This window comes from Miniopterus schreibersii (assembly GCF_964146895.1).
Source record: "Miniopterus schreibersii genome assembly, chromosome: 2".
Lineage (NCBI taxonomy): Eukaryota > Metazoa > Chordata > Mammalia > Chiroptera > Miniopteridae > Miniopterus > Miniopterus schreibersii.
In genome coordinates, this window is record NC_138102.1 from 159,207,282 (window position 1) to 159,223,905 (window position 16,624).

General features: G+C 36.1%; 1 protein-coding gene across 1 annotated transcript in view; it reads right to left on the minus strand.

Moving 5' to 3' along the window:
- The window catches only part of PYROXD1 (pyridine nucleotide-disulphide oxidoreductase domain 1), a 19,669-nt gene extending 3,062 nt beyond the window's left edge, over positions 1–16,607 (minus strand). Inside the window, exons 1-10 of the mRNA XM_081127857.1 lie at positions 16,438–16,607; positions 14,164–14,244; positions 11,482–11,601; positions 8,614–8,742; positions 6,620–6,693; positions 4,958–5,118; positions 4,198–4,298; positions 3,711–3,846; positions 2,579–2,691; positions 1,610–1,732 (exon numbers count right to left, since the gene is read on the minus strand). Of these exons, the coding sequence (XP_080983983.1) occupies positions 1,610–1,732; positions 2,579–2,691; positions 3,711–3,846; positions 4,198–4,298; positions 4,958–5,118; positions 6,620–6,693; positions 8,614–8,742; positions 11,482–11,601; positions 14,164–14,244; positions 16,438–16,521 (1,122 nt within the window). The 5' untranslated portion in view covers positions 16,522–16,607. The remainder of the gene's footprint in view (positions 1–1,609; positions 1,733–2,578; positions 2,692–3,710; positions 3,847–4,197; positions 4,299–4,957; positions 5,119–6,619; positions 6,694–8,613; positions 8,743–11,481; positions 11,602–14,163; positions 14,245–16,437) is intronic.
- Between the last annotated feature and the right edge of the window lie 17 nt (positions 16,608–16,624).

Below are 16,624 nucleotides of genomic sequence, written 5' to 3' on the forward strand. Positions count from 1 at the left end.
GCTTCAAGCATTTCTGATAGAAGGGATTTTTATTTTATTTTATTCAGCCTCCTCCCCGTATACAAGTGAGGTTTAATGAAGTACAAGAGCAGAGCAAACTGAGCACAATAAAACTAGAGGATGGCTAAAGGAAGTGGCCTGCAATATACACTGCTGGACTATTGCCTAATTGATAAACTCCAGCTTCAAAGTCCCTTTGCATCTGAGACTATGTAAAACAAATTTTAGTGTACTTGCTGCTGCTACAAATTAAGAGATGGGATCTCGTAAGATTTACTCAAAACAAGACACTTGCTTATTTTTGGCTATTTCTTTCCTATATCAGAGTATGATGCACATTAAAGACAGAATTTATCCTGGAGGGTTTTCAATGTTCTTAAAAAAATCCTCCAAACTCTAATTCCTAATTGAGAGTTTGTGACAGATATGCCCCATAAATGACATGGGATGACTACAGAAAAAACTGAAAAGCTACTTTGGAACATTTTAGAAGCAGGCTGAAAGCACTCTCTTGTCACTGATGTTCTCTGCTGTACATAAAAAACACACAAAATAATGCAGCTGCTTCTTGAAAAACATCTAGCTCTTCTAACATTTCACACTCCATAGTTAATCTGAATGAATAATATGACTTGTGGAGCCGGTCCCTCACCAAGATAGGTATTGACTGGTTCTTTTATCTCTAATAAATCTACCTATCTCTACTGCTCTGAAGACAACCTCACCTATAGCTACTGTGTGAGTATCTTCCTCTAGTATTTTTGCTCCACCATTAGGAGGCAGGCAACACTGTGAGGGCAGGAGGAAGTCTAGATCCAGCTGGAAGCAGCTGTTAGGCCGAAGGCCGAGGAAGCCTGTTCACTATAGGAACACTTTTTTTTTTTAATAATAATTCCCATAGGGGCAGAAAAGGGTCATCAGGAACACATTGTTTTTTCTATATGGCTTATAATACAGTGGTACCTCGGTTTTCGAACGTCTCTGATGACAAACATTTCGGGTTACGAACAATGTAAACCCGGAGGTAAATGCTTTGGTTTTTGAACACGCCTCAGAAGTCGAACATGCCACACAGCTTCCACTGAGGGCAAGGTCCTGAGGCCCAGCTGTCGGCTGTGGATCCCTCAGTTTTCCAACATTTCAGAACTCGGTCTTCCAGAACGGATTACATTAGAAAACTGAGGTACCACTGTATCTATAACTGTTGTTTTTTTACTCTAAAGCTGTGATGTACAATATGGTAGCCACTAGCCATATGTAGCTATTTAAATTAATTAAAAGTAAATAAAATTTAGTTCCTCAGTCACATCAGCCACATTTCAAGTGCTCAATACACACATGTGGCTAGTGGAGACCTGACTGGGCAATGCAGAAGTACAGAACATTTTCATCATCATAGACAGTTCCACTGTAATTGTAATCACTGTAATTGTAATTCACCAAAAGGGAAACATTCTAAATTTTTTTTTAAATGTCACAAAAAACTTCTAAGATAGCTTTCTATTTAAAGTAGAAAAGTTGGAAAACCAGGAAGTTGGATTTGCTGGTAGCAACTTTTGTTTTCAGATGGAATCTTGGATAAAAACATGTGATCTTGTATGCAGCTTACCTGCTGCCAGAGTGGGCTGGGTTGCCAGGACGCAGTACAGATGTCACCTGCAGCATAGATATCAGGAAGGGATGTGTGCATATGATCATCCACTTTCAGGCCACCGTCTTCTCCTAGATCAAACTAAACAATGTTCCTCATGAGCATATGTGGTAAGAAAAATGAAACATGACTTTTCATTCTAAAGTAAAAGAACAAGTAAAATTTTTATACCATGAGTTCATCATTAATGAGAAAGTGAAAAGTAGCTGCAAAATTTAGGGAACTAAGCTGAATTTCCAGAGAATCAAATTCCTAATAAGACACAATCTCATAAAATCCTTAGAATTTTAACATCAAAAATAAACCCAATAACTTCCCTGGCCAGTGTGGCTCAAGTGGTTTAGTGTCCTCCCCTGCACCGAGAGGTCACTGGTTTGATTCCAGGTCAGGGCACATGCCTGCCTGGGGTGCCGGCTGGATGACCCCCAGTATGGGGCGTGCAGGAGGCAGCCAATATTTTTCTCCTGGATGTTTTTCTTTCCTCCTTCCTCTCTCTCTAAAAAATCAATAAAAAAATAAAAAATACCCAATAACCACATGACTAACCCACTCATAATTACAAGATTATTCTTCAGTTTTTGGAAGCTTCAAATGATATAAAGCAAAAATTTAAAGACGGTTTTTCCAAAATATCACTTTTAAGAATTCATAGCAGGTGCCAGTCTCTTACCAATATTTAGATTAAGTAAATTACACATTGAGTCCCATCAATGATGACACTTACACTGGGATTTTAAATGCTTAGGAGCTTTAAGCAGTAACAGAGTATTTCAAATCAAGATATGGGTAGAAATGAAGTTGTTTTCAGTCACTAAGTTACAGGTTTGTACGAACACGCTGAACAATTATTCAGGCTCCAGAATTAGAGATCTTAATAAATAATGAGTACTTTACAAATATGCACAGAGACAAAAAATTCCACCTTACGTTGTTGCCACAGAGAAAAGGTTCTATATTTGGAGTAACTCCCGTAGCACTAACAATGAAGTCACAGCCATATATCTTGTCGTTGGTGAGTTCCACATATACAGGCCATATCTCTTTAAAAAAAGAGGTAAAGTTTATTCTCAAATGTAATCACCACCAACTGTCCAGAGCGTTAGGTGAATATAATGACTAGAACAAATAAAGAAACAGGCAGGCAGGAGATGACTTTAAAACAACATCCGTTAATATTTTGTCTAAGGCTCATTTGCTAAAACAACTTTGAATACAATTAATGCCATCTCCTTGTTTTGGGTATGATTACCAAACTATGGCATTCTAAACATTTTTCCTTCAAATTTAGACACAGAAATTCTAACCAACTAAATTTAAATTGGTATTCATTTTACAAATTATTTCTTTAAAAATCTTTATTAATAGAGTATACTCCACTGACACTTACACTGGGATTTTAAATGCTTACGAGCTTCAAGCAGTAACAGAGTATTTCAAATTAAGACAAGATCAAACAGACTGAAAATGTATATAAATTTGGAACTACGACACAGATCTCCTAATTCCTATTCCACACTCCTGTGAGAATACTATAGTTTAGTCCAAGTAGGTTACTCACTTTTCAGTGTTTTCCCTTACTATTCAAATTAAAACTTTCCCTTTTCTATGGAAAAATTCAAAAAACGCATGACTGGAATATCTCATACACCAGGTTTGGCTGAATGTTTTTCTTCAAACGATAGTATTCTCACAGGAGTGTGGAATAGGAATTAGGAGATCTGTGTCGTAGTTCCAAATTTATATACATTTTCAGTCTGTTTGATCTCGGGGAAGTCACTTACCTCTGAGAACATCAGGTTTTTTAGTATTTGTTTTGTGTTAATCTGCAAGATATTCTGATTGACTCACAGGGTTATGAAAGTCAAACACAATGAGTCAAGCTCTATACAATTTAATTTATTAGAAAACTTAAAAAGTCATAAAAATGAAATGACTTATTTTATTTTTACTTTTTATGTTTAAATTTTATATGGAAAGCTGAAGTTGTTTTTTAATATAATAATAAAGATTAAGTTGTTTTCCTTTTAAATAAGCAGTTATTTTTTATTTTATTACTTACCTTTATCAGTTATAACTGACTGATTATGATGGTCTCTTGGAAATGTCAAGGACTTTTTCTTAGAAATTCTAAATTCTTTCTGAAGGTAGATATTCCTTACTTCACACATAGTTTCAATGTGAATCTTATGAGAAAACTAAAACAGAAATATTTTATTTAGAATCCATCTATTAACCTTTAAAATACTGTAATGCATCTGAAATGACCTTTAAGAAAATATTAATTTAAAATAGGACAGGTGTATTCCCTGTAGTCTGTGTATGGAGATCTCTATCCCTTGGGATATAGAAAGAAGGCTGAGAGTCAGTTTTAGATGAATTTAATATCCACCCATCTGGTGGGCATGTGGGCCAAGTCCTTTCTTAGCACTATGGATTTTAAGTGACCCAGCAATCCTTTGGCTACATATTTGTAACCAGTCTTCAACAAATGATTCAAGAATTTAAAATTGCATTGAGACATGTTTAATCAGCATATGAAACCATACCTCTTTTGTTCCTTTAAGATTCAAGCCTTCATGCCAATCAGGTCCCAAGGCACTGCCTATATTACTGGCATTAACTTTAGTTCTAGCTTCCTTTTTCTTTCCTGAAGAGATAAACTCAATTCAAAATTCAAATGATATAAAAATTGCCAGGCAGAGAATTATGCTTGTGTTCTGCAGCTTTTAGGCAATGATTCTTATGCATAAGTACATACAGAATGACTAAACAATCATCTGTATTAATCATTTTATTCATTATTTTAATATTTTGTGATGTAGAGCTATAAAATGGATACTCTTTCAATCAAGTATTAAGTATAAACACAATGTTTTTTGGATGTTATATATACTGATTATTTATGAAGGGTAAGAACATTAGCCAACAGATTTTGAAAATGTTGTAAATTTGGGGGATGCCCTAAACTTACAAAATTTTTAAATTTCATAAGCCATACTTTTGTTTTTTTAAAAAACTTTTTAAACAATAATTGTGAAGCTTGTAAACTCATTGCATTTTTTATAAAATTACCTTAGGTGTTGTCTAATTGTAGCATCTGTTTACAAAGATGCAGGTGGACTGGTTTATTTTTCATAAAAATATATATTCTAGAAAATCTAAGGAGTCACATAAGGATATATAGAAATAAATACTACCTATATTCCTAGCTCCAAAATATATTTTGCTAAGTTTTCTTATAGTCTTTTTCTTTATGGTTAAAAAATAGCTATATCTGTGAATTAATGAGTTAGATGCTATATTTACCTTCAGTTGTATATCTGGTTCTTTTATGTGCAATTTTAGCCTCTGGTTTTTCGGCAATGAGCTTTGAGGTCAAGAATTCAGCTGCTCCTGCATCGAAGAAAGTATTCCCAATAGCCTTATCTTTAATGGCCCAAATTACTTCACATCCTTCAATTTCATACCTAAAAGGAATATTAAAGTTACTTAGAGCAGTTTCAAAAGTCTGAGTAGGTACAAAGATATGTACCTGCAAATAACAATTCTCTCCTAAGGCACAAGTAAAGAAAATATTTTAAGGCAAACTTAGAATGATTAAAAAAGGGAATGTAACATTCGTTCAGGATAAGAGTTAAAGCAGAATAAATAATAAAAGAAATTTAACCAGTTTCCTGAAAGAACATATAAGTGATATGTATACTGACCATCAGGTAAAGTTTCATTACAATAAATGTCATTTCAAAGTGTTCTGTTTCTACAACATGGTTATAATTCAGTGTCCCGCAGGGTTCCCAGGAGTGAAATGCTTCATCTGGTTATAGTGTAATCAATTATGGATGGATGGATGGATGGTACACAGCTACTATACTGAGAATTGCAGACCTCTTTGATAACAGATATTTTATATATTACAGAAATAGTAAGATTAAATGTTGTGATACTTTGAACATTTTTTAAGGTAAGAAAGCATTTCATTGTAAATAACAGTATTAAATTATAGTTTTGCTGATAGCTGACGGAGAAAACCTGTTACTTGTGCATAAGGATTTGAAGTCCCTCTTAAAATAAATCTGTGCCTCCTCCCTTTTGGCCCAGTCTGGTTTTGATACTCTAGTTTTTCTCTGCATTTCACAAATTTCATAATTACAAATAATGACTGTTATTCCTAGTACTCAGGCAACTGAAGAACTCTTAGAGGCTTCCAACAGGATTCATCATCCTCTTAAAAACAGGGGCAAAAACTGAGTCTGAGAGTTGGAATGGATAAAATTGAGCAAAGACAGGGCTTTAGCAGATTTCTTATTTTGATACAAATTTGTCCTTTTTGTAATCAGACCTAACTTTCTGGTCTGAAAAATATCAAGACTATTCCTTGTTAGCCATCTGCTGGAAGATAAAATCACAAAGAAAGTGAATCAATGCTCTGTAGACTATAGCAGGATATTCTTCAGTGATTTGTGAATTTGAAATATCATCGTAAGATGATAATATTTCATATTCATTAATGTGTTCACATTTCCCAAACTTCCCAAAACCAGGAGCTGGGAGTGCCGTATATCCTGAAACAGGAGTGACAAACCCTTTGGGTTTCATGGGCCAGACACGTAATATAACTGAGTAAACAGGATGGGCATAAGCAATAAAAAGTGGTAGGGACTATGACTAGAAATCTCTCAAGGTGTACACATTCAAACTGTTTTTTAATATAGTACACACTATAAAACATATGGGTCAAATCTAGCCGCTCACCAGTGGATGACCCTTTGAGCCTAAAGCACTGCCTAAACTCATGTTTGATAACATTTCTGCAACTGAATCCCATGAAAGTTAAAATAATTAAGTGGATTTTTGTTCTTGAAAATATATGGAAAACAATTATATTTATCTTTGATTTTTAGGATACTAAGATCTTTTCTAGTCGGCCAATAATCACATGAATCACAGTTTTTAAAAATACATACTTACACCAATTCAAGTGCGATACCACCATTCCCTATGATCATTATTCTTTTAGCGTTAGTAAGCTGTTTCTGAAATTCCTATATTAAAAAGAAAATGACAGTGTTTTGTATAGTGGGTAATACTGGAAGCAAGAGGCTTCACTGATAATAAATCTCCCTTTCCCACTCTGCCAGGATGCACCCTCCCAATTAATACTACAAATGTTCTCTATGTTTCACTCTAAACTGCCTTGACAGCAATGCCTCTCCTGGTCCTTGCTTTTATGTCATTACATTTGGAGTACTATTCAGAATTTCAGCAGGAGGCCCTGTCTTCAGTTTACTACATTCCCAACTATTTGACCAAATCAATTTACTAGCATAACACTGATCTGTATCATGGATACAGGGTTCTTCCTTTTCTTCTAGTCCCTCAGTCGATACACCCTGCACTTGAAACCTGCAGCATAATGGTTAAGAGCACAACCTCTGGAGTCCCTGGTTCTAGCAGTTATTAACTGGGGGCCACGGGCAAGTCGCTTAACCTCTCGAGCTTGATTCAACTATAAATGGAAGAAAGAAGGGACTATATCTCAAGGTTTCTGTAAGCATTAAGAGGATGTAGATAAAGCTGTTAGGAGTAGCATGCACATAATAATGTCTAACATTTCTTTTTAAAAATGTTATTACCATTATAAGACAGCTACTTGTTACCACCACCCTCCCTAAAAAGATCACAATGAGCTTGGAGAAAAGCCAGTGGTCACTCTTAGGAGACTTTCAAAAGTACAGAATAGTACCAATGCTTCAGACTGACATCCGAATAGCTAAATTCCTCCTCTTAAGTTACCATTTCTATTAAATTGACCCCGAAAGTTACTGTGATATTCAATAAATAACCACTGAAACTGACTTCTTAAAAATTCTAAAACAAAAAAAAGTTAAGTTTAATTTGTCCTTTATTGAAGGAAGTAGATAATTTAAGATCTGTAAAGAGCACTGGACATGGAGATGAATGGCATGAGTTTAAACTGTACTCTGATAAACTTAATAATTACCTTAGTATAGGTAAATTGCTTAGTATCTCTATTTCTATGTCCTATTTGTAGAATGGGAGTAATGACTGTCACACAGAATTACCACAAGGACTCAATGAGTTCATGTATGTAGAGAGCGTCGCTGGAACATAGTTATGAATGCAGTCTTTGATCATATGAACCCCAAATGTTTACAAGAAGATAATCAAGTTCAAGTTTTCTCTAAACTCCGAATTATTTAAGAATAGGTTGAAACTATCAATTTTCAAGAATATAAAACACTGTTACGTAAGTGTAACATTATCACCTCATGGGACAGAACAAGGAACTTGAAGTAAGACAGAGTATTGTGATTTGAAACCAGGAAAAGCAGGTTTGCAATAAGGGTCAACACCCTGAAACAAATTATCAAAAGAAGTAGTATAAGGTTCCACAGATAGAGTTTCACCTTACTGGGAGAGCTATTACTGTTCTTGAGCAGAACAATAAAGTGAGTGACTTTTTTGGCTTTAGGATTCTGTCATGATTCTGTACCAGAGATCTTCTGAGTATTAATTTCTTTGCTGAGGAATAAGTTCAGTAAGTTTTGGGTATGCTATATATTTTGGGGGAAAAATCATTACATTATTTAGGTTACAAATCACACATTCCCAATCACAGTAGAGTAATGAGTGTGTGCACAACGTAAGCTGTACCCTTCAGCATAGTCATTAAATTTGGGACATCATTTAACAGAAGGAACACAGAATATCAGCATGAATAGTAAACAAGATAGACTATCAACTAAAAACAAACTGAACTTGGCCATAATAGAACCTTATAACTACTTTCTGGTTTATGGGTCACAAAACAAAAAACTTCTCTTCTGCTCCTACAGTTTAGAGATTAACATTGTAAGTGGTACATTTTCATTCAAATGTAGAAAAAGACATCTAAGAAAAAATCTTCGTGTTTATTCCTCATAACTCAACCCCAGTATTACCTGAGCACTATCTGTATCACGAATTCCTATGACGTAAGGATTTCCTTCACATATCAACTTTGGTTTAGCTCCAGCACACAGACAGAGTTGCTTATATACATGCTGACTGCCATCTTCTGTTAAAATGCACTGTAAAAACATAGAGCAATGAAGGGGAGAAGGGGAGCATTTATAAATGGGAACAATTTAATTTTAAACAGTCAAAACACAAAAGCAAAAAGTATATTAAGGTTGCCTCTTGGTGTCATTCAATAGTTTGTCACAGCAAATGCAAAGCAAAGTAAGCACAGGAATGCATTCAATCCAGTGATTCTTAATTGTCTTAGGGCCATGAATTATTTTGAGAATCTGATGAAAACTAGCCTTTCTCCCATGGAATAAAAGGTATATTTTGCATAAAACTTAGGGAATCTCATGATGTTTAGAAAGAAATGTTGACCTTAGATGAAAATGTAAACATTTTGAAATTTTAAAATTGAGCATTCTGATGAATATTTCTCATCTCAGTGGAAGTTATTGTAAGAAGATCTAGTGAGTCTAATGGTGTAATACCTTAATCTCTATTATGGGTAAGGGGAGTTAAGTAGTGTGTGGTAGAAGAGGTTACAATATATCTTCTTAATCTAAAAAGATTAGAAGTGCTAAAAAAGTATTGACATTCTTAGGTACAAATAATCATTTTACCAGCAAACTACACACTCTTTGGGGATTATATTTTCACCTAAGTGACAAACATGTTAAACTTAAATCCTAGCATGTACTGGCTTTGAAGATATTTATATTAATTTTTAATAACATCAATGAGTCTAAAACATTTCATAGATCCATTGTTTTTGTTTCTTAATATTGCGGAAAATCTACAGATAAGTAGTAGCATTTAGAAAGCAGATATACATGAGAGATGCTGGACTCTGTTGGAATGGTTTAGGGGTTAACATTTGTGCCATGTGTTTGGAATTATAAAACTTGGCAAATCATAACATAGCACTTACTATCCATTGAGACATTTGTGACTCATGTTAACTCTTTAGCTGCATAACATACACAAAAGCAATAATCCAACATAGTATAATGCATATAGAAACTTCATACAAGTCTTCCTTCAGACAATCTGGTTAGAGTTTATCTGACAAACAGAAGTGAGTTACAGGTACTGACGAAATTTAAAAAATAATTTTTGCCCTGGCCAGTTGCTCAATGGTTAAAGTGTCAGCCTGCAGACCGAAGGGTCTTGGGTTCAATTTCCGGTCAAGGCACATGCCTCGGTTGCAGGTTCGATTCCTGGCCCCGGTCAACGTGAGCAGGAGGCAACCAATCGAAGTGTCTCTGTCACACTGATGTCTCTCTCTCTCTGCCCCCCTGCCAAAAAAAAATCAACAGAAAAAATACCCTTGGGTGAGGATAAAAAATTCTTTTTTAAAATTTGCATTTAACTACTGTAAAAACACAAACACTCTTCATTAGCTACTGTTAATTTTTTAGAAGTAGACAGGAAGATAAAACAAATTATTTCTAATTCACTAAAGAATATGAAAGATGTATGAGAGAATGTGGACATGAACCTCATGCGAGGGCACTTTCCAAGTGACAATGGGTGGCACTCTGCTTCATCCAAATGCCCTAATATGAAGGTTCCCTCACAGTTCATTAGTGTACTTCTAAGCCTACTTCAATTTGCAAATTAACTGACAGGGCTGTTATACTGAATAAGTACTACCACTATAAGTATTAGAAACTTACTCTGGTTTTTGGATGCAGATTTTTTATTCTTTTTTCATAAAATTCATTACTTTTTCTTAATTTTTTTCCTGTCCAATTATTCGTGTTCCAAATGTGGTGTATATGTGTTTTATCCCTAAGGAAGGATTCATAAATTAGAGCTGCTTTAGAGAAACAACTACAAACTCTACTTCACATCTTGCCTAAAGCTCACTTGATACTGCTGATCACCTGATAACATCCTTTTCTGAGACTGCCTTATTCCTGACACTGTTTGGTTTTGGCCTTATATATATCATTTTGGACTATTACAACCACCTTCTAATTTGGTTGTTGTCCAGTAGCCACTCATTCCACTCCAGTTCATCCTTGACACTTATGTCAGATATATTTTTCTAAAAGAACACGTATTTCATCATTTCTGCCTCCACTTAAAATCTCTTTACTATTTCTCCCTTGATTATCAATGAACTCAATTTCTTGGCATGACATAAAAAGCTCTTCACAGTCTTATTTATTTCTCCAGCCCTGTCTGCCAATCTCCTTTACTTAGCCCCACCCAAATCCCACTGACAACATTACTGTTCCACATCCCCCTTTTCCTTTCTTTGAGTCTTTGCACATGCAATCTCTTTCTGGAATGCCCCTTTCCATCTGAAGAACTCTTAATTCATCTATATTTTAAAACACAGCTCAAATATTACTCAGTCTATGAAGTCTTCCTAAATATCTACTATCAGAGCTTTGATAATATTTCAATGACTGTGCTTTTCACATGTCCATATAATTATATGTATGCATGTCTATATTCCCTATGACACTGAGAGCTCCTAGGAACAGATTCCTTATATTATTACTTATTCCTATATTATTGTGCTGACTTAATGTAGTGCCCAGAGAAGAGTGGACAGTATATAAATGTTAATGCTAATTTGAAATGTAAAACCTAAAACACCAAAAGTAAACTAATCACACAATCCCAATAAACTCACAAAAAAGTGTAAATGATTCTAATAATGGAAATCAATGTCACTAAAATTTACATGCTAGGGACTTTGGTGGTGGTACAGGTGGGGTCAAAGGAAGCTAGGCTAAAACCTCACCAAGATTTAACAAATCAAAATGTCATTAAGGAAAATATTCTCTTACATGTTCTCCACTCTTCAGTTGCTTTACTCCACATTCTATGACCTTAATGTTGGGAAAGCGGTTTTCTAACATGGTACTTGGTTGTTCTTCAACATCAAACTCTTCCAATACTTTAGAAACCTGTATTTGATCAAAGAGGTAAGAATATAAGAATATATTTTTAAAAAATTTACTTCAAGAATTTTAAATAATAAAAATAGTTCCATTTCTTTTTATACACTACTTATTTCATGTTCATAAAACAAGAAGTTGGCCAACTGCAGGAAATACAGTTGAAAGAGGGATAGATTCTGCATTTTAAGACTTAAACTCAAATACTAGTCTTACCACTCTTGGGCAAGTTGGTTAGGTCACTAAGCCTTAGTTTCCTGTCCTGTAAAATGAAGGCTACTCACCTGTAACATGAGGGTTAACACTACTTACTTCTGTGTAGTTTAATCAAACAGCTTATTTCTTTATCCTTACAGCTTTCTCTTTTCACTTACTAGAAACCCTTATTGTGATCTAGTCTTTGGACTCTTCTTTCCTGTTCTCCAAAATCACTGGCATCCCCTTGGACTCACTTTCCCTCCTATCCTGCTGAGACTCCACTGTGGATCATTCCATCTTTTGCCCAAACCCTTTATTTCCTTGCTCTCTTATCCTTAACCATTAATTACCAGAAAATCTCCCAACCACAGATCAAACTACCTGCTTTCTCTAGTCTTTTACCCAGTTTGCTGTTGAAGAACCACACATCTTGCAGATTGGTATGTGACCTCAGTTATTCCTTTTACACTGCATGGAAATCCTACTATGTGGCCACAGCAGTTCTCAAACTTCTTAGTGTCATGACCCCTTTACACTCTTACAAATGACTGAGGACCCCAAACGGCTTTTGTTTGAGTTATACCTAGCAGTATTTGCTGCATTAGAAATGAAAGCTTATGCCTTCCTTGGCTTCAGGGATACTACACTCTTTACACTCTTACAAATGACTGAGGACCCCAAACGGCTTTTGTTTGAGTTATACCTAGCAGTATTTGCTGCATTAGAAATGAAAGCTTATGCCTTCCTTGGCTTCAGGGATACTACTCTTTCAGTTTTCCACTTCGAACTAAGGCTTTAAGTGAAATGACATATAACAAAACCAATTTTATCACAGTCTAACTGATATAAACAAGAGTTAAGTTCCTATGGCATTTCATCAACGTTTTAACAAAATGATATTGAATGAAACAACCTTACTCAAGCATCTACTGTACATCCTAAGTCCACAACCTTGTAAAGTAAGCAAGAGTGTATTACCTGAATATTACAGGTGAAACAACTCAGGTACAGAGATTTGCCAAAGTTACAGAGCCAGTAATACCAGAGTTAGGCCTAGAACCCAAGTCATTTTCTTTTATTGTACAAAACTTACAAAACTGGCAAAAACTGAACTCAAGTCTTATAACTCTGGGATCATTACATCAAATTAAGTCTCCTGGAAAGACATGTATAAGAACCAGTTATACATCTTTCTCTTACGTATGTGTGCTTAAACTTGTAAAAAAATATCCCCTTTTTTCTTTTAGAGATTAATAGCCATAATTGTTCTCTGGTTCTTCCAATCCCATGTCTTTTGGTTGTACCTAGGTACTAAGATATCTTATGTATCTTTAGGCAGGTCATAAAGGAGTAATATATGGAACTAACTTACCCTTGGTCTTAGGGGTTTATATATATGAGAATGAGGTGCGCTAACTACACATTGACCTCTTCCCTGGGAGACAATATGTAAAAGAACTTGCATAAAATATACTTTAAGACTGGAAAGGTGTGTCTGTGGGAGACGGGTAGGAGGAAGGTGGTTTTTCTTTCTTGACATCAAGTCTATTAACCTTTACATGAATAAATAATAAATCTTAGACAATGAAAAGGTTATATTCTACTATCAGGATATTATAAGGGAAAACATTTTAAATCAAAGACTACGGTTGTAGTCTTCACTGAAGTGTGGAAAAAAATATTTGTTTTTTTTACCTTTTTATTCATTTATTTATTTTTTTTGCATAGGCATTGTAACACTCATAATTATAGCACTGCAGCACAGGAATATAACTTATAAATGTATATATACTAGAATCTGAATGCAAAACTTTTTAATAGGTAAGCTACAGGATCAAAAAAATGTTTGGAGACCATTCTTCTATCATATTATGGCCCAAATGATCTTAGACTCCTAATATAATGTTTTAACACGTGTAATATAAATTCATGGAACTGCAAAGTGTTCTGAGATGCTTATTGTACATCTGAAACATTAATTATCTACAACTGTAAACTTGGCTCAGAAGCATTTTTGATTTGTAAATACACATGCACACACATGTATTTTATAATAAAAATATAAATACACATATATTTAGATTTCATAGCATCTTTACCCAAAAGAATCTGATTTTACATTTTCAGAAAAGTAATTCAGAGTGGTAGGAAAAGATAGCAGGGAAAAATAGAAGACTAGAAATTCAGTATCATTCTGGGTACTTCTGGTATTCGATCTGAAAAACCCTAAACTTTGAGCTATAATTTTAAAATGAATATCAAAAGAACGTTTGTCATTTTAAACAAGTAAAATAGTACAGTTACACTGCCTGCTATGCAAGTTATTGCAATTTTGAAAAATTAACGCTAAGAAAGTTATACAAAGGTTCTTACCTGCTTGAAATTTGTAACTGCTTTAATAACAGGAGAAGCTGTTACCAGGAGAATCTCTTCTGATGGAAAGTGAATCGCCAACTTATTAAAAAAAAAAGTAGGAAAAGTATATGATAAATAACTTTAGGTATTAGTATGCATGGCATGTAGGGTGAGAGAGGGATAGTACAATTTTAATAAAGTTATTAACCTAGGAAACTAATCACTGTTTCTCATCTAAGGTTTCCATTATCTGGAGTCTTGTTCATATTTATAGTGAGTAGTGTTCAACTGTGGTATTGATTAAAATGAATAATACATTTATACTAAACACCAACAAAGATCTGAACAAGAAAAGTGACATAAATAGGTATTCCTTATTTACTTAAACTATTTTATATGACAATTTAAAGTTATCATGCAGAAGATAAGGAGAAATCATCTTCCTAATTAACAATTAAACCAACTTCTACTTATTGTAAAACATTTTCATTTGCCTTCAGTAGGATGAAATTACAGTAAACCTCAATAATAAACGCTTAGAATCTTAGCCCTTTCCCCAAGTGCCTTGGCACTCCTATCCTGCCTCTTCTAAATGCCCAATCAGTAGATATTCTGGGAAGACCAAGCCATTTTAATATTAGCCTTAACAAAATGTGGTGGCTTAACATGACAGTTTCATCACTTTCCTCTAGCTACAAATGTCTATCACTTTATACTTATTGAAAGCATTTTCCTAACTCATGCTCCAGTTTCTCAACTCCACCAATCTTTATTTCTATCCCTACTATACTATTATCCTCTGTTCAATTTAACTATACATCCTTTAAACCCATAGATTGTTTTTAATATCATCTTATTTAAATTTTCTACAGTATTTGACAATATCATCACTCTTCCCCATCTTTCTTTCCTTTGAGTATTCTGTAATCCCCCCTCCTCCAGCTTTCTGTTTCCATTGCTAGCCCAGGCCCTCAAAGCTTCTTTATACTACTAAAATCACCTTTCAATTGGCCTTCCAGTCTCATATTAACCAGCTGCCTCTGCCCCACATTGTAACGAATCTTTTAAACTTTTTCATTTGATCACATTACTCCACTGCTCAAAATCATCTGACTATTTGCAAGTTCCTGGTAATTTCTTAGCATGGCTTACAAGATCCTTTATGATCTGGTCTCTGCCAACCTTGCTGGCATCTCTGGTCACCTCCCCTCAGCACCATGTGCCTTAAGTTTTGCTGCTCCCAGATGATGCCATGCTTCTCCACCTGAGGCTTTACCACTGCTTCCCTGTGGAACGTCTGTCTTTTCTTGTTTAAGGGATGAATTTTCACTCATTGTTCCACACTGAGACAAAAGTATACCTCCTTGGAGAAACAATACCTCTTTCCTAATTCACTCCCTACCAACTCAGCAGGCACCCCTAAGATAGCAAACACCCGGATGAAAACGTACATGTCTCTTCTACTAGGCTGTGAACCCCTAAAAAGTAGGTTCCTAAAATAAGGTAACGTACTGTTTATATTCGACTAATAAGCCCTTAGTGCCTGGATTATGGGTGTTTACTTGGCAAATAAGTGGAAAATACACATTAAGATTAAAAGAGTGAAAGTTAAAAACTCTTGAATTTCTTGTAACATTTCTTATGACTCCAGTGATTGTTTACTTTATATAAAAATAATTTAGTCCTTTTTGGAATATAAAAATATGTATATCTATGGTCTGATTACTCAGTATAAGCAGAAAAGCATTCCCTAGCTGCATTCCGAATATATCTTGCTGGTTGTTTTACAAAAGATTACTAGGGATGAAATATCTTCTATCTTGGGAGTTCAAAGTACAGGAAACTTATGTAAGGGCTACGATGCACCGAGGACTTGGCACCAATCTGGGAGCTGAATTCAATCTAATTACAAAGGGGGCTGAATTTTCTGACCAAGTACTTAACCAGTCACAAGCCCTCCGCTCTGCTCTGACGTCACTAGACCAGGTCCCCAGCTCGCTCCCCGCCGCGCCCCAGGCTCTGCGCCCCGAGCGAAGCTCGCGCGGCATTAAAGACACCGGGGCCTCCCCGCAGCCTCCAATACCCCCGAGCAGGAGAGAAGGCGGGGGAGAGAGTCTCAGAAGGGCCGGGGAAGGGGGGCGGGGGGCGAGGGGCGGGGGCGGGAGAGGGGAGGGGGAGGGGGAGGGGGCAGGAGGGGGCGGGGAGGAGGAGGGGAGGGGGCGGGAGGGCGCCTCCGGAGCTGCGGCCTCCGGGGTCGAGGAAGAGGCGGAGCCTCCCGCCCGCCCGCCCTACCTGCTCCGCACAAGTGACACCCGCGATGCCACCGCCGACCACCACGAACTTCCCCGCCGTCGGAGGAGGGCGCGCTGCCTCCATGCTCAGGCTTCTGATGCTTCACGGCCGACCGCGGGGGAGCCGAGGCGATCGCGTCCCCGCCACTTCCGGGGCCGAGCGGCGACTCCGCCTACGGGTGCCCCGC